Source organism: Carassius gibelio, chromosome A5 (genome assembly GCF_023724105.1).
Source record: "Carassius gibelio isolate Cgi1373 ecotype wild population from Czech Republic chromosome A5, carGib1.2-hapl.c, whole genome shotgun sequence".
Classification (NCBI taxonomy): Eukaryota; Metazoa; Chordata; class Actinopteri; order Cypriniformes; family Cyprinidae; genus Carassius; species Carassius gibelio.
Window position 1 is genome coordinate 5819015 of NC_068375.1, and position 22883 is coordinate 5841897.

Below are 22883 nucleotides of genomic sequence, written 5' to 3' on the forward strand. Positions count from 1 at the left end.
GCATCTAGAGATCTAGAGCCATGTTCATACCTGATATTAAGATATCTCAGTCTATCCAACCACAAGTGTAAAACACTTTCAGAAATCCAATGTGCACTCTTTCATGAATGCTCATGTGATTCCCACCAACTGTAATCGCGTCAGTGAAACAGTGTCCTTAATCTTGGTTTGCCCTAACCTGACATCACCTAAAGGTGACATAAAGGGCTCCAGGGAAGAAGCTGTCCTGGTGAGAGGAGGTCCTTGTGCTCGTAGACTTCTGTCATCTGCATTGGAGAGTCAGGTGAATAGAGATAACGCTAAGGATGTGATGAGTGCAAGGTGATCTGGTAAGGCCTGTTTGAGCCTCTCAGGGTGATGGCAGATGACAGCCGCTGATCTTTCCAGCAGAGTGGTCCTGGAGCAAGAGACAGAAGGAGACCAGCCTGTGATGAATGAGACTGTCTATGATTGACCTGTAAACTGAAGCAGGATGATGGAGCGTTTTCAGCCTCTGAAAGAACTTTCTCTTGTCTGGCTTTCGTGATCATGATGTTATTCTTTCGTTTGATGTACTTGAAAAATGTATTCTCTCTGGGAGGGATGAGGTTGGCTTCAGTCTATCTTTAACAAAAACACCGGTCTGTCATTCGGGCTTCATCTCAGTCATCTCTTTAGATCAGGAGACTCTGTTCCTGCTCCTGGAGAACCACTGTCCTGCAAAGTGTAACTCTAATCCTAATTTAACACACCTGAACCATCTAATCAGGGACTACTGGAAAATTTCAGGGAAGTGTTTTGTAGCTAAAGTCTGTAGGCCATTGGCCTCTCAAAAGCAGGATTGATGGCTCAGTTGGATTGAAACGCCTACATGTAAACAGCTCAGTGTGAATCGGATTGCAGTTTAGGGTTCAGAACATTCAGAATGTGAAATCTGATTGGATTCATTTGGATTGATGAAAACTGGTGCATGTAAATGTATTTGGCAGAGTACAGAGAGATGGACAGAATGTGGTATTGAGTGGCATCATTGTTTGTGACCTTAGTTTGGTTCTGCCTGAAAAATTTGTCGTCCGTAATAGTAAATCAGAGTGGTGGATGGAAATTACTTATTCATCTGATGCTCCTGTTTCCACGTATTGTTATTTTGGTGCTCAGGTCAGACATGGTAAGCCAATAGCCTTTGAAAGCTATTCATATGTTCTAGGTCTGCCCCGTAGTAAACGTTTAGTCAAAAAAACACTGTCCATGATGGGCAGATCCTTAACGAATGCTCCTTGTGGTAGTTATAGTACATTATTCAGGAAATCCAAACGTGCGTCATCACTCATCAACCCCAAATATGGCTTATCATTGAAACATACAGGTAGTAGCAGCTTCACACTGCTGTTTGCTCTAACATTAACCTTCATCAGTGTGCTCTATTAAGTGCATATCCAAGTGTTTGTGTGGAGTGTGGAAGCTTTTAGTGCTCTTAATGCATGACATGATTACAATGGAAACAAAATACGCCAACACTTTACTCATACAGATAACCATCTCGGTCTTCATGCACTGGTGCACATCACAAACTCAAGCGAGGAGAAACTCAGCATATAGGCTGCTGGCCTCACAGACATGAGAAACAGAACTATATAAAGCTTGAAATGCCTCTTTTAAAAGAAACAATTTAAACAGAAAACAAGTGATTAGTTAACCATTTTTAAAGAAAACCATCACCCCTTAATTCATCACACCCTACTTATTTTAGTAGCTTTGTAACTTAAGTGGTTTTGAATAAATGTGATTTTACTGAATGGACCATAGAAAATGGTTTACTTTAAAATGTGTCAATTTTATTAGTTCATTAGTTATTAGTTTTACAAAAAAATTACATAAATGTAATGTGTGGTAGGGCTGCAGGCTGTGCAGGTATTGGGGGTTTTGCATTTGGATTCAAACTCAGAGTCTAGTTTCATTGGGTTTGTCTCAGGTTGATTTAAATTGATTTATGCATGTCGAGTTCAGGTAAGAAGTGAGATGGGCTGGGTACAGATCTTATACGCCGAGAAGATGATTTTTAATGTCTTGACAAGATAGCATGACATTTCTGTGTTTGGGAATGAAGTTCCACTTAATTATATCCAGCATCAGCAACTGTAGTACAATTTTTAATTTCCAATTTCTTTTTTTTTTCTTTTTTTTTTTTTCTTTTTTTTTCATTTAATGACTGTGCCATTTTACTGCTACAACATTTATTATTAATCTCTTCCCCTCATCGCTTGCATGCCAGTGATTTGCCCTTTTCATGTCAGTTTACTTATGGTGAATGTTTTCATAATTATGCTGCCTTTTTTTTATTTAGTCAAATAGATTATTTTCTTGTGATTTTATTATTGCTTTTTTTTTTTTTTTTTTTTTTTGCAGAGCACAATCCACATCTTACTTTTAAAGTAAAAAATGTCCAGCTGATGAAAGGAACGTTTATCATCTTCAGAGTATTTCTTTTCATTTTTCATGTCTTCCTATGATCACTATGTGAAAGGAAAAAAAAAATAAAATAAAAAAATCTCTACCTACACATTAATGTCACATATCTTTCTCAGAGCAAGCATTCATATGATTGTAATTTTGCAGCAAATGGCAGAAAAGTGTGAAAGGAAGGTTTTTTTTTTTTTTTTTTTTTTTTACCATTACCTGTGATGGATTTTGAATCTGGTGGCCATTATAGAATTGTGGCATGGCAAGAGCATTTGTAAAGGCAGTGACATCATTTGTAATCTTGCCAAGCTTTGAATGGGGTCTGTCTTCAAAAAACACAGCGTATCCTAAAAAAATCAACACGGCACTTTCGGGGCATTTGCAGCGATCGCTGCCTAATCCTTTTAAGCGTTCACTTCACCTCTATTACTGAGAGCGTGGAGAAATAGCAGAGGACGGAAAAGCTCTGTAAAGTCCCTCATGTCACAGATGCTGAAGAGGCTAAAACACATGGAGACTCCATCCAGAGTGGTATCGTGACCTTGGCCCAAGTCAAGAAATCCAGAAATGAATCCACTTCAGCCAGCAGTTAGAAGGAAATTGAACAGCTTTACCCGAGTGTCAAGCTTGAGATCAGAGTGATCTATTTAAAGGTGCGTGTTGAATGGGAATGCAGTTTTATTTTCGACATCTAACCATGACCTGTGATTTTCACAGTGTTATATAGACGGTTTCATCGGGCGCACACGCCTGGACCTAAGTTAACTTCCGGTCTGTGTTGTGTATATCGGTCTGGCTGCGGTGCCATCTACAAACGCAGTTAAAGCCAAGGTGATGAGGAGACTGAAGTTGGGCTCAGGTGGATGTGCTACGGGATGTGTTTCCCATACATTTATTTATTTTTGGAGACTCGCAACAATTTTAAAACTGATCGATTTTCAAAAAGGCTTCGTTAAATAAACATGAGTAATGTAACCTTACGTAACGTACTGCACGTTTAATAATAATAATTGCTTACATTTATGTTTAAATATCAAAGCGAGGCACGGGTGTTTTTATATCGCTGTATTTCTGAAGGAAGACTTGCATGTTATATGCCTGATAAAGCAGCGTGTGAGCGTACCAGCTCTGCTTCGTTTACAGCTGTTACTGGGGAAACCTCTATTTCTCACGCTTTATGTCTATGCTTTAAAACATCTCCTGCTGGCAAATAATGAATTGCATTTTCATTAAGTCCGCCTGATCCACACAGAAAACACATTTTGTTTGTTATCAAAAAATATCTACTCTAGAGGGACTTGGCTGTTGTTATTGATTCTATTTGGAGTCTACCGGAAGTTAAGTTAGGTCCACAAAAGCGCTCACGCGCATTAACGTTTGTTTATATTGATGCAGTTGAAACCGTCTATACTGTTATATAAGGTAGCCCTAAAAAATTGGTTGCATTATATCAGACTCTCTGAACAGAAGTATACCTGGGTAATAATATAATAAGTGTCTAATGCCACCAACAACATTTATTTTTAGATGACTTAAAGTATCCAGAGTTGCATTTCAAATCTTCATTGGTGAGCAAGTGATGGAATGCTACATTTCTCCTAATCTGATGAAGAAACAAACTCATCTACATCTTGGATGGTCTGAGGGCGTGTAACTGAATAAGAGAGCAATCACATTTCAGACCAGATGTCAGTTTGTTGTTGTTATGATGAAATGTCAAAACATTATATATTAATATAGAAATGAGATATGCATATAAAACCCTGTTTGGTTCTGTCCTCTGGAGCAGAGCGGGTGGTGAATGATGATGATTCATGCTCCTCACCTCATGTTTGATAATCCACCTCAGCGTTTCTCCTGGAGTGGGCGGTCAGACACAGATGCGAGCTGACTTTAAAACAACAGCCAGCATCCTTATGCATTCACACTGACACTTTTAAATACTTTTCAACAACTGCAATCTGCTCCGACTCATTTGAATGGTGAAAAAAGGTTTTCAGCAAGGACCTCCCAGAATGAAATATATACGGTATGTAGAACAACTAATAAGATCGTCCGAGTTTATTTCATGCTGAGCTGTGAAGGCTGATCTGTTGCCAGTGGGTGATCTTATTAAAAGTTTCTACCAGAAAAGTGCCTGCCCTCTAACTGCCAACAATTTCTTCTTCTGATTCATTTATTGCTGCTTCTTGTTTTCCCCCTCGTTGTCTGAACAAATGAAAAACAGGATTCTCAACATCTTGCTGGGATTCTAAACATTTCAAAGTGCAATCAAGTGCTTCCTTTGTCCTGTGGATGAAGAGCATTTTCTGTTTCCTCCATCATGTTCAGTTTCTCACCTCACTGAGCCAAAAGCATTCTACCTTCTTGATTTTCTCTCTTTTTTATGGTTATGATATGTCTCTTCTGCTCACCAGTTCTGCATTTATTTGATAAAATATGAAGTAAAAACAGTAAGTTTGTGAAAATATTATTACAATTTAAAATAAATACTTTTTTTTATGTGGAAACACTCAAAACATGGTGCTGAATAGCACTAAAAGTGGTTAATTGGCTCGTAATCAAGTGGGCGACCACTTTAAGTGTTATATAACACCTATCTTTAAAGTCGAGTAACATCTCTAAAATCTAGATAGGAGAACTGCGTTCCTCTTATGCTATGTAGAACCATAAGAGGAACGCAGTTCTCCTATCTAGATTTTAGAGATGTTACTCGACTCTCATATGTTTGCTATGCAAGAAATTTTCTACAGTAGCAAAAGCTGTTTTGAATAAATTGTAGGCTTTTCAGAGGTTGTTACGGTGTCTGGTCTGTGTTTCCCTGGGTGTCCACTAGTGGTCTCACTTCCCTATAGGCACCTCACCGCAGGCACTACAATTCCCACAAGCCCTTGCTCCTTCATCACAGTAACTGCAGTGTTCTTCAAGGGCAAAGTCAAGTCACCAGTGATCTTCATGAGCAGAGTCTACTCACCACGGACTGCACGGATGTGGTGGTCTTCTGCGCCGCCCTGGTGGGCTTCAGTAATTGCACTCCTGCTAATTGCACTCAGGTGTCTTCACTTCATAGTCATTACCCTGCCTATATTAACCAGGTCTGTTTCTGTTTGTTTGATGGAGTCCTTACTTTCCGTCACCTGGTTTCCTCTCGTTCCTTGTATTTCAACTTCCTGTTCCTGTTCCTGTTCCTGTTCCTGTTTGTTTGTTTGTTTGTTTGTGTTTGGACTGATTTTTGGTTTTGACCCCCTGCTTATTTGATTCTGATTTTGGATTACCCATTAAACGCACACTGCTATTGGATCTCTCGTCTCCTGTGTCCCTGTGTTCCGGATCGTTACAGAGGTCAAAAAGTCATGTTATCACCAAAAAAACCATGTTATCCTCAGGACATACACTGTTGTATGGCAGTGGTGCTATAAAGCACCTTAACGACGTCTAAGAACCACTGAAGATTTATTTATTTATGTGTGTTTATGCATTTAACCGAGTTGTGTTTTAGGGTTGAAGGAAATGACCGTGAACATAACAGTGAAGGTCCTGGTAATTTTCAGCCATTATCCGTTTTTCAGTTTAGACAAAAAAAAAAAAAAAACTACATCCATGTTTAATTTTAATTCACTCTAAGGCTTTATGTGTTCTTTCTCTTCTTTCTTTTATTAGACCCTTCAGGGCTTTTTTTCTGTTATGTTTTCTATGTTAAAAAGCCCATGCTGGTTTGATGTTCATAAAATTCCTCTGTAAAGCATTAAGGCAGCACATTTATTCATACACAGGGACCTTTCTCTTCCATATGGCGATTGTGTTTAGTTTCTAAAGGCGCTTAGTTTAGTTTCTCTCATGTATTTTTATTTCTACTGCAAATTAAACCGCTTGTGTGTCCGTCATTTGAATTTCCTCCCTGGAGTTCAAGTCAGGTGTGTCCAAACCATTATAGTGTGGAGATGGCTCCCTCCTGTGCCATTAGCATAGAGAGAGAAGATGCTTCCAAACCTTTGAAGGACGGAAAAATGAGACAGCTGGAGAAAGATGAGGTGACGTGATGGACAACACGGAGAGAGAGAGAGAGAGACGGAATAATGAACAGAGCAGAAGGGAGAGGGAAAGGAAAAGTGAAACAAGATGAAGTACCATAAGAAGGGATATATGCTGAACGAGAGCAGAATATAACGAGGGAAGAGAGAGAGCAGCACACATGTGGAACCATTATTCTGAAGGACTTTTACAGGGACTGTTCTGCCAGCTGTGATTTTTGTAGATCTCAAGAAAGCCGTGCAGCAGGGTTCGCTCACCAATGCCAAGTCAGAGTAAAAATTGCCTTTGGCAAGTCATTGCAGTGACTCGCCAGTTGGCTGGAAACTTTATAAAGAAATGCAACATAATACATGGCTTAAACAATGTAACTGCTGCAAGATATATAAAGTGCTTACAGAAAAGAACATCTGTCACGGCTCACACAGCTTAGATTTAGATCTCAATCTATTACCATATAAATTTATTACTTAAGTTTTTTTTTTTTTTTGAATAACTTTGTTATTCAATGCCTCAATTAAATGGATAGTTCACCCAAAAATGAAAATTCGCTAAAGAAAGTAAATCACCCACCATCCATGATGTAGATGCATTTGTTTCTTTGGCAAAACAGATTTGGAGAAATGTAGCATTACATGACTTGCCCAGGAATGGATTCTCTTCAGTGAATGGGTGCCGTCAGATTGAGAGTCCAAATTAAATGACAAAAACATCACAATAATCCAGAAGTACTCCAGTCCACTCCAATCCATCAATTAACGTCTCGTGAATAGAAAAGCTGTGTGTTTATCAGAAACAAACCCAGCATTGAGGCATTTTAATTTTAAAGCATTGCTTCTGGCTAAAATGTGTTGTTGACTGTTTTATTTTGTAAATGTTGTTTGATCTGTGCATGCATATTGCTCTCTTGATTCAGATTCGCACAACTTTTTTTTTTTTTTTTTTTTACTTGAGGAAGTGTTATTTTGGCTTCACAGGATGTTAACTGTGATTGGAGTGGTGTGGATTATTGTAATGTTTTTATCAGCTGCTTGGACTATACAAATAAATGTACATAAATAAATAAATGTTTTTTTTTTTTTTTCTCTCAATTTAATTTTTTCAATTGGCAAATACGCCAGAATATGCTGCTCAGATTGAATTGTATCAAATTGCATTGGACTGAACAATAAGTCAGTTCATAAGTGGCACCAATTATTTTGCTTTCTGGGCATTTTAACACCTTGAAAAACGGAATGAAAGGATTTACTTTTCTAAGTGCTCTTCAAGTGAACTTCATCAAATAGAGACGCTTGTACTTCACTCTTGATTTGCAGCAATCCTGCGCTAGATCATAAAATCCTCTTCTCTTTTTTTTTTGGTGTGTTTTCCTGTTTTGGCACCATCTGATAAGGTCAAGTTGAGATCTGGATGCCAAGAACAAAGGAACTTGTATGTCAGCTGCGCATTAATCAAATGAAAGGAGGTCTAAACTCACCGCAGCGTTCACAATCGGCAGAGCGGTGCACAATCAGAGTTATTCTACAAAGAAGGCTGCCATTTCAATTTCTGCTCCTTTAATAGTTTAATGAATGCAAGAGCCACAGTATTATGCACAGCAGATATTATCTCCTATCTGAGATGAGGTGCCAATGGAGACAAAATAACAAAACGGCCGTTAGAATTATTTTCCTTCCCATAACCTTTTGCTGTCTCGTTGTGAGGTTTTTACATTAATTGCCTGTAATGTCTCCTGAAATGGTTGATACTGTTTTGTCTGGGATTGGAGATGATTTTCCTTCTTTCCCTGTTTGTGAAGCTGCTTTAAGGAGCATCATTGCATGCACTGAATTATGTTATTTTGCAGCATTCGATGACTGTGCCAGTCCTGAAAAACTCAAGCCGCCATTGACCCACAGGTCAAACATCCCTCCGAAATAGCTTTATTAGGTCACGCATGTAATTCAGACACTTAATAATGAGGGACATGCATTCATTAAGATGAAGGCAGACGCTTAATTGCACAGTGTCTGATTAAAAACCTGGAGGTGATTAGATTGACTAATGAGAGTAAACGCGGAGGCAGCAGATCGAGCCACAGAGGTTGCTGTACTCCCTCATTTCTCTCGTCTGTGCCGTCTGTTCTGATGGAGATCACGAACACTCGTCTTGTTTAGCGACCACTGAGCATTTGTGCTTTAGGAATGTGCTGTAATTCTTTAGACACTTTTTGTGGGTACACCTCCTTGAGATTTGTTTCCCACAGATTTTCTCTGTTTCTACTGCTCTGGAAAACCGTACGTGTTTGCGTTGTATTTATTTGTAACTTTTTATGAAAGTGGCAAACTGGGAAAAAATAAATAAATAAAAAATAATATATTTATACATGTAAAAATGTGTTTTCTTTGCCAAGAAAGTGGCAAGATGACAGCCTCTGAACTTGGTCAATACTAATCTTACATACAGGAACTGGACTAAAAATGCATTCTTCAGTTATGGCTCCCAAAATTAATTCAATGGGTGATCTTTGTAATGCTATAAATTAATTACAACAATAAAATAAAACTGCATCATGAACAAGAACATGAACAACAATATCACATTAGACCACAAAAATTGATCTTAAATTCAACTTACAAAAAGTGCACTCATATTTTGTCAGGGTATTGGTAAGGGAGGAACTCAGGTGCAGACAGGGATTCTCAAACAAAGGGTTTATTACAAAAAGGGGAAAACAAAACCCACGAGGGGGAAAACACGGAGCAAGGTAAAGACTAAATAACTAAAACAGGACTGGACTAACAAGATAAACAAGGACTCTAAATACTAACTATAAACAAACACTCACGGTAATACAAACACTTCTTTAAGGAACAATCACAGAGTGGAACAATCACAGGTACACTCACAATGAACCGACGCAAGACAGAGCACACTAGGAGATCTAAATAGGGGTACTAATCAAGACTCGACAGGTGTTACAGATAGGACAATCAAGACACGACTAGGTTAACAAGGGGGGCGGGGCAAGGGAACGAGACAACACAAGCACATGGCCCAAAGACAAGGCCATGCGCTTGTACACAAAACACGGGTCTGTCATGATCCTGCCTCAAGACTAGGAAAAATCAAGGACACGAGGGCAGAATCATGACAGAACCCCTCCCTTAAGGAGCGGCTTCCAGACGCTCCTCAAGGGAACATCAAACACGGGACACGACTGACATGACAGACTGGGACACAGACACAAACCAACAGGACATGACAAATAACAACAAAGGCAAACATGAGTACACAACGGCAGGGTTGGGGTGACAAATCAAAAAAAAACAAACAGGGAAGGGGAGGGGGCGGGACCACAAAGTTCATGGGGGACAGACCAGGGCGGGTGGGTGGGGTAGGAATCCTAGGAGGACAGGACGAAGGCTGACGGCGGGGGGTACGGGCAGGTCTGGGTGGTGAGGGGCGGGGAGGGGTCTCGGGACAACTGACAGGGGACATGACAGGACCAGACAAGGGACGCGGGGCAAGACTTACGGGACGCGGGGAGACAACATCTACTGGACACGGGGGGACCACAGGACACGGGGGGACATTAACGGGACACGGGGAGACGACATCTACGGGACACGGGGAGACGACATCTACGGGACACGGGGAGACGACATCTACGGGACACGGGGAGACGACATCTACGGGACACGGGGCCACATCAACAGGACACGGGGCCACATCAACAGGACACGGGGCCACATCAACAGGACACGGGGCCACATCAACAGGACACGGGGCCACATCAACAGGACACGGGGCCACATCAACAGGACACGGGGCCACATCAACAGGACACGGGGAGACAACGGCTGGACACTTAGGACTTCTGGGGACAGGGTCAGGGGACAAAACAGGACTGACGGGGACTTCTAGGATTTGGACAAGACGGGACAAATAATCAGAAAAGGCTTTAGCAGCCAGGACAATTGGCATCTCCTTACGAGATGAGACAGACTGTACAAGAGTCTTTGCTGCAGAGTCGGCCGCGGCTCTCTCCTCCGCTCTCACGACTGCAGACTTGAATACGGCTTTCTGTTTTGCCGGCTCGGGCACGCCAGCGCTCTTCGCTGCTGGCTCGGGCACGCTCACCGCTGCTGGCTCGGGCACGCTCACCGCTGCTGGCTCGGGCACGCTCACCGCTGCTGGCTCGGGCACGCCAGCTCTCGACGCTGCTGGCACGGGCACGCCAGCTCTCGACGCTGCTGGCACGGGCACGCCAGCTCTCGACGCTGCTGGCACGGGCACGCCAGCTCTCGACGCTGCTGGCACGGGCACGCCAGCTCTCGACGCTGCTGGCACGGGCACGCCAGCTCTCGACGCTGCTGGCACGCCAGCTCTCGACGCTGCTGGCACGGGCACGCCAGCTCTCGACGCTGCTGGCACGGGCACGCCAGCTCTCGACGCTGCTGGCACGGGCACGCCAGCTCTCGACGCTGCTGGCACGGGCATCCAGCATTGCCTCCTGTCTGCGGAGTTCCATTGTGGTCGGTTCATTCTGTCAGGGTATTGGTAAGGGAGGAACTCAGGTGCAGACAGGGATTCTCAAACAAAGGGTTTATTACAAAAAGGGGAAAACAAAACCCACGAGGGGGAAAACACGGAGCAAGGTAAAGACTAAATAACTAAAACAGGACTGGACTAACAAGATAAACAAGGACTTTAAATACTAACTATAAACAAACACTCACGGTAATACAAACACTTCTTTAAGGAACAATCACAGAGTGGAACAATCACAGGTACACTCACAATGACAATGAACCGACGCAAGACAGAGCACACTAGGAGATCTAAATAGGGGTACTAATCAAGACACGACAGGTGTTACAGATAGGACAATCAAGACACGACTAGGTTAACAAGGGGGGCGGGGCAAGGGAACGAGACAACACAAGCACATGGCCCAAAGACAAGGCCATGCGCTTGTACACAAAACACGGGTCTGTCATGATCCTGCCTCAAGACTAGGAAAAATCAAGGACACGAGGGCAGAATCATGACATATTTGCCATGTTACATTCATTTAGTTGACTAGTGCTATGTGCTGTATTAACAAAAACATAAATGGTATTAATAAAACACTGACAAGCTACACAATATCACATTCATAATCGATTCATCTAATGAATGCAATATTGCATAGATTGTCAGCTATGCAATATCAGTGATCTACAGCTCTGTGTATTAAATTCATCTGAATAATTAATACATTTACTGATGAGATGCGGATGACAATCCATTGCGATTAATCGTGCAGCCCTTGTTTGTTGATCACAAAGTACAAAGTAGATGAGGAAAACTAGGATGCTGGGTGTATTCAATGTGCCTCTATTACTGTCTAGAGTGCAGGGAATAGTGCGCTGTGATTGGTTGAGTGGATATATCGCATGCTGCAACAGATGGAAGACGGTTTGGAGAAAAAGGGAGAAAGCATGACCTAATAACTCAGCGAATATTGCATGATTGAAAACAATCAAAAATACACAATTTCCTTATGTTGTATTAAGGGGCTTTTCATTTTTATCTACAGGCTAATGAACACTTTTGAACGAAAAGTCCTGACCTTGGCCGTTGGTCCACTGTACAAGCATACATATCGATGTGTACAAGGGTGCACGTTCATGAGATTTTATTTGACATGCAATTTAACCTGACTCACACCATTAAAAAAAAAAAAAATTTGTGAGAAATCATAAATAATAGGCTAAAACTGCGACATGAAGAACTGGAAATTGTACGAGAAGTAGGATATTAACATTTAATGTTTAATTACATGTAAAAAACAATCGAAAAGGTGGCTTATTGTTGCATGTTATGGGCTAGGCCTAGTTCTAACACATATATAGTTACATTGATGTCACAAATTACGAAAGGCTTGAAACTTACATTTAATTATTTGCTTATTTATGTCTGCAGGTCTTACATATTTATTTGTTATCTGGCCTCCTTAAACACATTTCATGCCTATATACAGAGCCCATGAAATGCCGAAACCTATGTTAATTAATTAAGAAATGTATCACTTTGTATTGATTCTTTGCATTAATTAAAACATGTTTAATTAATAATTAATCCATTTAAAATAAATACATACATACATACATACAGTTTCATATACAGAGTTTGGCCATGCGGGAGATTGGAGTACAACATAAAATGTAAAAAATAAATAAATAGACAGATTAATTGTCAACACAATAAAATTTAAGATTTTTTTTTTTTTTTTTTTTTTTTTCATTTAATAAGAAAACAGCCCTTGATTTACGACATTCGTTTCCAAACACAGAAACCAGGTAGAGTCCTGCACGGGTCTCAATCCTATGCCCTATAGCCAGCCCTTGGCTCATCTTTTTTCTCTCTCACGTTTGATGAATTTAGCCTTCTCAAATCATCACAAATTGCTTAAAATAAAATCTGTAGATATTGAACACTTAAAGGATAGTACAATATTAGTTTAAACTTTTTAAAGTGCACTGTTAGGTGTATATCTAAGCCTTTGAGTGGAAATAAATGCATGGAGGCGCCAGTGAGATCCCTTCATTCTGTTCTTCTTAACATTGGAAACAAAGCCTGTTGCACATAAATGAAGTCCATACTGTCCATCCAACAGAATAGTAATCACAATAATGGTTAACTGTATTTATTTTTACAGCCTATTAATGTTTATTATTATTATTATTATTATTATTATTATTATTATTATTATTATTATTATTATTATTATTATTTTATACTATATTTTGTAGAATGGTAACTAAAGTAGCCTGCATTGATTTCACAGTAAAATTCTGAATATCAATGCAATAAGTATCAAGTTGCATTTTTGCACTATTTGTGCTGTTCTTTATTGCTTGCTTGCTTTGCTTATGTATGGATGTTTACTTAAGTTCTTAACAAATGTGTTTTTTTTTCTTTATTATTATTATTATTATACTTTTTTTTTTCAATTATGTATGTAATGCAATGTTGTTTAGATGAAAGAAGACGTGCAGTATAATCCGAATGACAACAGGTTTTGAGCTGAAATGTCATGCGTTTGCTGCTTCAGACTCAGATTAAAATAATAATAATAATTATCACTGTGTGCTTGTGAGAGAATGTTAGAGATTACTGCATGTGTTAGAGATCGAAAGACTGAAGCATTAATAAACAACAGTCTGATGAATATTATATTACAGACATGTAATATTACTGATGCTGTTGACTGTGATCCTTAATCAGGTCTATATGAAGAATATCTCAGTATATATTATCATATGTGTGTTATATGACCCAGTGTGCTCATCCTATTGACCCACTTGAGCATGCCATTAAAATGACTAAAGCATGATAACACTGCAAAAATCCCCCTGCACCACCCTTAAAAATAAATATATTTTCCGCTTATTCTTCTGATGTGCTTTGAAGCACTGATCTTTTATTTCTCGCTTGATGTTGTTGTTGCTTTCTTTGAAATCATCCAATCAAAGGCCTTTGGTCTTGAGATTCAGAGTCTTTGGTGGCTCTTTGGTACTGAAGCTGTGTGCTCAATGACATCACACATGACCTCAGAGTGGCTTTGTCATAATGGTCTAATTGTATGCAGAAGAATATGGATATGAGTGTGGATTAATTTTCAGCTCAGACAAGCAAACACACTTTAAAAATAAATATGTTTAATATGTAATTTGCCAGACTACAATTGTCATTTCAGTTGTCGATTAGATCATCTTTGTGTTTGCTACAGACATACATGTATTCATATGAAAATTGTCAAATCATTAATGCGAGTATCAAGTCTGTATTATATCATCAGCAACAGACAGACACCTCACACACTACCAGCTCCCGCGGGATAGCGATGTGATACATGTGCAATTAATGTGAAGCTTGTCGAGTGCCGATGTTGACTGTTATCTTATTCCAGTCGGTCTATCTGTGTAATACCAAAAGCATTCTCTCATCAGAGATTCTTCAGTATAATAGATCAGGGAGCCCCTGAGCAAAGATTCAAAACATCAAGATTTACATCAAACACAAACTGAATAAGAAATAGAGTGCAAGCTGTGTGAAGAACGAACATCAGTGGTGTGACCTCAGTTAGAACATAATGAAGTTCATTTCAAGAATATGAAACGGCTTTCCAGAGTGAAGTTCCCAGAAGAAGTTAACTGGTAAACATTTTCAAACTACCGTAAGTCTGTGGCCATTATGTAGGAAATCCGCCACCTCTGTCATGGAAATCTTCTCCATTACATTTATTCTGTTCAGACTGTTTAGCTCAGACATACAGTAAGTGAAAACATCAAAACACTGGTGGAAACTGATGTTGAGATGAGTATTCCAGAGGTACCTGGATGGCTTACTATTTTCATTAGAAATTCGAAGTGCAGATCTGTGCATACTTCAAGGGCAAATATTGCCCATAATCCATTGTGTGTTGGACAAGGATTTGATTAGAACTACAAATATGAATAAAAAGTGTTAAAAAACTACAAACATGGCAGGTATGCATATATATATATATATATATATATATATATATATATATATATATATATACATATATATATATATATATATATATATATATATATATATATATGCGCAAAACTCTGCACTTGCACATTCCATAGCAAATACTTAAACTGATAACAAGACATGCATGCTTCCAGTAGCTGATTCAGAAGCACCAGATTTTCGTAGCAAAATCAGAATGACCGCTTCTCTTAGGTTCACGAAACAGTTGTCCATAAAATGCATTGCTGTTCTGTTGTAAGTAATTTTAAAGATTCCTAAATGCATCTACTTTCGGAAGAGCCAAATAAAGTGCTTTTGCATTTGCATAGATATACAGCATCTCCCTGACGTGACTGCTTCATCACTAACTGCGGTTATTGAAACCATGTCACTATCTTTGCATCATTAATGGCGACATTAATCAAATATTTCCGCACAGTGATGTAGACATGTGGGGGCGTGTCTAAACAAGGTGTTTTAGGGGGGCGTGGCAGAGTCTTAACTTTTTTAATGAACATCTCTTTGGATTTGAGACTTTGTCTTTGCAACTTTACAGATCTTCTTCATGCATCAAAAGCTTGCAACACTCTAAAGAAATACACATTTTTAATCCAATCATATGACCCCTTTAAATGTGACAAGTTAACTGAGGGCAGTTAAAAAGTTCAAAGAATGCACATAAATAAGCAACATGTGCGGATCGTGATTTTGAGTCAGTTATAGCAAAAAACTGAAAATAGTTATCATCAAATGTTACCCTTTGTTTTAAAAACAGTTGACAATAAAAAAAAGAAAACGTTTTAAATAAGCTCCACATTATACTTGTTAGAAGCAGTGACTTCAAATGACGTGTCTTGCTGAAGTTGGGATTCATCGATCTGCCCAAGTCTTAGGTCAGATATTCGACTTCAAATGACATTAGTGACCAGGGGTCTCCAAACTCTGCACTCTGGGTTTAGCGCCAACCCTGCGTGTATGTGATTTCCATGCATTTTGGATGATTTTATAAGATAAAGATATTTACATAAGAAGTGTTAAGCTGATGTAGCGAGTAGCTTATCCTAAACTGCTACAGATAACAATTCTGCTTCATTATGGGATTGAAATCCACATTATATGGAAATCAGAAATTATTTTAAACTCTCAGTGGTGGTGGTTTATAGTGATATTTTAGTAAAAGCTTAGTATTAATCTCATAAACTGTAATGTTCAGCTTGATGCTAATTGTAGCTATATATATATATATATATATATATATATATATATATATATATATATATATATATATATATATATATACATATATATATATATATATATATATATATATATACATATATATATATATATATATATATATATATATATATATATATATACATATATATATATATATATATATATATATATATATAACTGGGGCTGTAACTGGGGCAGTATCCTTTCAAAAAAGTATTCTTCCTTAAATGGTGCATAGAAGTACCTTTAGTGTAAATATCAGTACCATATGCATTTCTACCTTTTTAAATGGGTACCACGTAAGTCACAGCTTTGTGTACTAAGGTTTTTGTTTTTTGTTTTTTAGAGAGAGTGTAATGTTTGCTATCAGTATATACTGTGGCTGCAAGGGTATTTCAAACTTAGTTTTATCCCTAAACAAAGAAAGAAAATAGGACCATGAGTATAGGGGTCTTAAAAAATCAAGCTACTTTTAGTAAAAAAAAAAAAACAGACATTCAGCTTTGGCATAAATGTCATCCAATCACTATTTAAGATGTGCTCGAGGAGCATTCAAGCAATTAGTCTTGAAATGTTCAACCTGCCCAATGATACAGAGCACAAAAAAAAAAAAAAAAAAAAAAAAAAAAACATAGACTTACATTAAATGAGAGACCCGAGCCGCATCAATGAGACTTTTGACTTGGGCATCTTAGTTACAGCACAAAATACCCTATCAACTACATGAGAACACTATGCTCGACTTTTGCACAAGCAAGAAAAGTTGGAGTTTCTCTAGTCTCTGAATATGTGGGCCGGTCAGTTTGACATGTCTGGATAATGGGTGTCTTATTGAGGCTCTGGATCTTTTCCTGAATTCTGTGGCCCTGCCTTGGCAACCCTTATTAGCACCCTTTCCTTCTTAAGAAACTGCTTTGTTCATCACATAATAACTCCCCACTGAGAATACAGTATATGCGCTCTCTATTGTTACCTGGTAACAGAGAGTCAAGACCAGCACACAGATGTTGATCCCCGTGTCCATCTCTCTCATCCCACATCATTCACAGTGCCCAGAAGGACTGCGGCCCATGAAGGACGGTTCGGGCTGCTATGACTACTCTCTGGGAACGGACTGTACGGACGGCTTCAATGGAGGCTGTGAGCAGCTGTGTCTTCAGCAGCTGGTTCCTCTTCCTGATGACCCCACGTCCAGCAATGTGCTCATGTTCTGCGGGTGAGAGAAAACACATGTGCATTAATATGAACCCAAGCACACAAAGAGCACGTAGAAAAGAATCACCCCCTTTTTGGTTGAAATGAAGATGGACACAGTTTTTGTTTTACCCAGCTGTATTTCAGCTCGTATTTGATAAAGATCCCTTTAACATGATCTGGATGAAATCTGAACACTGTCACTGTGTGTGTGTGTGATCAGGTGTGTGCAGGAATACAAGCTAGCCGCTGACGGCCGCTCATGTCTTCTCCTGGCTGATCACTGTGAAGGGCCGAAGTGCCCGAAGCAAGACTCGCGTTTCAACGACACGCTCTTCAGTGAGATGCTCCGCGGGTACAATAACAAAACTCAACAGGTGACCCTGGGACAAGTTTTCCAGATGACCTTCAGGTGAGTTTTTGTGCAGTAAGCTTTATGTCTGGGGTGTTTGGCAATTTAGTTTGTTTTATTCTTCAGACTCTTGAGGGTCGTGCTATAGAGTGCAAGAGCTATAGGCTCTAGAAGTACATTTATTGAGAAAAAAATAAAATAAAAATCATATTGGAGAAAATGAATGGAAAAATACTTCTGAATGGCACTCAAAAGAGGAATAATGCGTTTGCTCTATAGCAGTATGCTGTGATAATTTCAAGACACATCAGTTAGGATTTGTGTATTTTTTTTGGTCTAAAGTGAGAGTAATTTTGTTCGACAAACACATTTCTCAGAAAGGCTCACGTTTGAAGAGAAATGCAGTTCATTGACAGCCTACACGACTGCTTCCATGTCTATTTGCAGCTGTCAGACTCACTCATGTTAGATGGTGTGTTGTGGCGCAGCAGTTCTTCTGATGAACGTAAAACACTCCATCTTTATTAAGTTATCAGTGTTGTGTGTTAGCAGCAATCCCAGCTCTACACCACCACTGCCGGACCCCGCAAAACCATTCAACTGTCTGAAAATAAAGATCGTCTGATCGTCTGCATTTGTCTGGAGGTTCTTTGACTGTATTGTATGCAAGCATGTTTCTAGACAAAAAAAAAAAAAAATGTCTATCCACTTTTATCACTTCTATCAGCTCTGACTGATTTCTCATAGTTGTTCATATCTCACAGTTCATATCTTTTTAAAAAAGTTGTAAGATGCTAAATTGCAATTGTGATATATAAATGAGCAGTTCTGAGAAGAAGAATTGTCAGATGTAAACTATTTCAAGAAATAAAGAAGGAACTGTGAGTTTATATCTCACAGTTCTGTGTTTTATCTCGCAACTGATTTTTTACTCAGAATTGGGGGGTAAAAAGAGATGTTTTTTATTAAATTAATTTTTTTTTTTTTATTATTTTCTCTTTTTATAATTCCATGGCATAGCCAGGCTTTTTCAATGCATTTAAACACTATCTGTGTCTCGTGCTTTTATGAACTGGATGGTTTGGTGAAGCTCAAAGAAAATGGAAAATAATGCACTTATTTCCAGCATGAACACAATTTTCTCTGCAGACTTTGGGACAGCCGTGGATTCAGTTTTTTCAGAAGGGCTCAGTCATGGTTTGCGGTGGTCTTCCTTTATTTGCTTTAGTGTTATGGCTTTTTGAAGGCAACAGAATAATGTTTGAGCCTTGCGTGATGACCAGAGGATCTTTTCTGGCTTCTGCCAAAGTAAATACAGCGTATACCTCACCTCACAGATGGATGTCACAGTTTTACAGTAGCACAGTTGTAACATCATATCTGCAAGAAAGCATTGTGCTTGTGTTGTGTCTTTGTGTGTTGTGACTTTTGTATGGCAGTATTCTCTGTAAATCCTCTTTGGATTTATATTCATAGATGTTAAATGTGGTAACACTTTATTTTAAGGACCAATTCTCACTCTTAGCTAATAGCTGATTAGCATGGATCTTACTAGCCTACTGGCGGCTCATTAGTATTTATAAAGCATACATTCTGCATGAGCAAATTTTAGATCCCTTAATTAACTCAATACCTAAACTAACAACTACCTTACTAACTATTAATAAGCAACATTCCCAGATGAATGTTATAATAATCCCAAACACACAAAAATATTCTAAAATAGAGATTGAGACGGTCCACACAGCTGACACTTTTTATCCAAAGCCACTTACAATTGCTATATATGTCAAAGGTCACACGCCTCTGGAGCAACTAGAGGTTAAGTGTCTTGCTCAGGGACACATTGGTGTCAACCAGTGGATTCGAACCAAGGTCTCTTCGACCAATGGCATGCGTCTTATCCACTGCATATATATATATATATATATATATATATATATATATATATATATATATATATATATATATATATATATATATATATATATATATATATACATATATATATATATATATATATATAACAAAGAGATAAATGATGTTACTGAAAACACACAAAATGACTCATTTTAAATATAAAACTAATTGGGCTGGATTTTTTTTTTTTACTTTTTATAACAGTCTTGGGGATATCAAAGATTAGTAGAAACATTGGCTTTGATGCATTGTTAGATTTCAACACTTGCATGCCATCGTGCTGGTCATTTAATGGTGAGAAGAGCAGCAAGCAATACGAGAAAGGGCTTGACTTGAACCAAATTTTTAGAAATGATTATGCAGCTTGACCCCTCCAGCGAGCTGCAGCTTATTTGAAGTTGGTATTGCAATTTGGTTCATAATACATTATGTTCATAAATTTGATGCAAAGTAGATTTTATTACAGGATTTTAAGGTTTTTAACTGGCTTTTCCATCAAGAAAAGACGAGCATTTCACACGTACTGCATTGTTAGTTTTTGTGCAGCATTAGATTAAAAATTTTTCTCCCTAATTTGTTGTTGATGGCTGCTTTTGCCCCATTGCCTTCCATTATAACGACATTTTTTGATTGCAAAACCATGACACCATATAATCATGCATTCTTGATTGTTTGTGGTTTTCCCTGTTGGGAAAAGGTAACATTTCTTATTTTTACAGTTGATCACTAGGTGGGACCATTAACCCTTTAGATAGGCCTGTGCAAAAAAAAGGCGTAGTTTCTGGCTTGTATATGAAGTTATATGGAGTTAAATATGGGTCAAAATAAGATTTGTCACCTAAAATCATTACATTAGCTCAAACACAGAGACAGTTGTGGCAAAAATAAGACTCAACTTTACCCCCTAGTGGACGAAAACGTCCCCAACAACGCATAAGGGTTAAGTACTAAGAACAGCCTAATACATACTTATTCATGTTAACCAATGCATTAACCAGTGTTAACAAATGACACTTGACAAATGAAAAACCTACCTACTTGCTGCCTTAAATTTTAAGTATAATCTAACTGGCTGTGTAATAAATGCATAATAAATGCTAATAAATAATACATGTTAGTAAATTATGTAAACGGTCTGTTATTCATAGAAAAAAAACCTTGACAGGGGCGCATGGATGCATGGAGACTGTGGGTCCTCCAGAGAGGGGACAAAATGTCCAAAATGAAAAGTGGATTCCATTGCAAGAAACAAAAATAATCAACATCCAAGAACTTAAGTTAATAAAAATATTTTTAAAGAATAGTAAAAAAATAATAAAAAAAAATAAAAAAAATGTTGAATAACTTTTAAAAAATAAGGTTTAAATTTGATTAATTGATTTGATGATTTGATAATATAATGGAATATATATAACATATTAATACAGTAAATAAATGTATGTATATTTGTGAGAACTTGGAATCCAAAAAAAAAAAAAAAACTGATTTAAAATCATGCTTGTGTTGGTTTGCACATTGGGCAGGCTTGGGCAAAAATGTGAAAACCTGCCAAACATTACCAGAAATGCAATACGGAAACAATGGATGAAGCAGTTGAAAAATGTGTAATGATTTGCACACATTCATGCCCTTTTGTCTTTCTTTCTTCAGTGAAACACAAAAGAAGTATAAAAGAATATCCAAGCCTGTGTGGGATGTGCTGCTGAACATCTCTCGTACTGTACGTTCTGGTTTTGAGTTTGTTCTTGCCTTCAGTAACGATTAACTACATGTTCTCTATGTTTTGATTGTAGTGTGTCTGTCTCTGTCCTAGGCCTTTGTTTGACCCTCATCACACTATGTATTGATTGATTTAGTTTTCTCTTGAGGGTTTCATGTCCTCAACATCCCTTCAGCAGATGCTTTGATATGTAGATGCGGTTCTTTATTAAATACAAACCCAGCAGAAGGGCGACGTGACTCAGAATTGATGCGGCCCGAAGAGCCACAGATGCTTTCAAACACATTTCGCTCCTGATAATAATGTTCATCAAACATTGTGCCATATATTAGTTAGATTTATGCAGCTTTGGCCATATGCATCCATGGAAACAGTTTGTGGAAATGAGTCATTAGTGGCAGAGTGCCTGTAATGAAATAGTAAACAACAGCCAGGCAAATTCTATTTGTTCAGAATAGAATATGATTTCTGATGATGTTTGCTTTCAGCAAATTAGGGACTTAACATCAAACAGTGAGTTCCCTTGGAAACAGTTTTAATAGCTTTCATTAATAAGTCATTTTCGTAACGGTAAATATTTATTTTAGCGAGTTTGAATATGCACCTTTGCAAATCAGATTTGATTGTTATGGTTGAGGAGAATATAGTCAGTGATTAAAGTCTGTTCCTCGTACAAAACGTTTACAAGACTTGGAATATAACATCTCTTATCAAAAACAAGTGCACTGTTTGTACTGAATAAGAGCTTGCAGTGTACTTCAAAATTAATAATTAATTAATAAAACTATTAATATGATATTAATGAAATAAAATGTCATTTAAGTGTACTTAAAGACAGACACTTTTTCTTAAAACACTTTAAAATGTAGACTTTAAAAATGTGACCTCTGTGTCAATGTAATGCAATAATAATGACAATAACTTTATTCATCATGCACTTTCAGCTTTTACATTCAGAGACAGCTATATTACACACTGCATGCAAGTGTATTATTATTTTTTTAGAAATAAGTGCTTTTATTTATCTATTCACTTTTTTTGTCTCTGTTGGAGTTTGCCAGCCTCAACTCGCTGTTTGAAACTGCATAGAAAATAGCTGTGGGAACTTTCTTTAAATTTTTTTGTGAACCGTGTTCGACAGAAGACAGAAAATCATAGTTTTGAGTGACAGCATTCTTATTTTTTTTATTTTATACTTTACCTTTGGATGCTTTGCATGTGCGTGTGTGAGCTGGTGAAACAGAAACTTTTCGTCTCAGAACGGCTTTCGTGGGTAGCTCTTTCGGCTGACAGTTAGTGCACTTGTTTCCCAGCATGCCTTTCTCTCCGGGCCCTTCAGAGATCTGCATCAGGATGGCCACAGTCAGCGCCGCCACAGTGACTAATAGATATTGACATGCCAATCTGAGAAAAGAGGCTCGGAGACTCATTCTGACCCACCCGAGGGCAACATTTCCT

At 38.3% G+C, this 22883-nt stretch overlaps 1 protein-coding gene across 2 annotated transcripts in view; it reads left to right on the plus strand.

Annotated features, from left to right (window-relative positions):
* The window catches only part of LOC127989645 (astrotactin-2-like), a 463909-nt gene that overhangs the window by 284936 nt on the left and 156090 nt on the right, over positions 1-22883 (plus strand). For both annotated transcript variants that reach the window (XM_052591441.1, XM_052591440.1), the window contains 2 exons: positions 17289-17455; positions 17657-17845. In XM_052591441.1, the coding sequence (XP_052447401.1) occupies positions 17289-17455; positions 17657-17845 (356 nt within the window). The remainder of the gene's footprint in view (positions 1-17288; positions 17456-17656; positions 17846-22883) is intronic.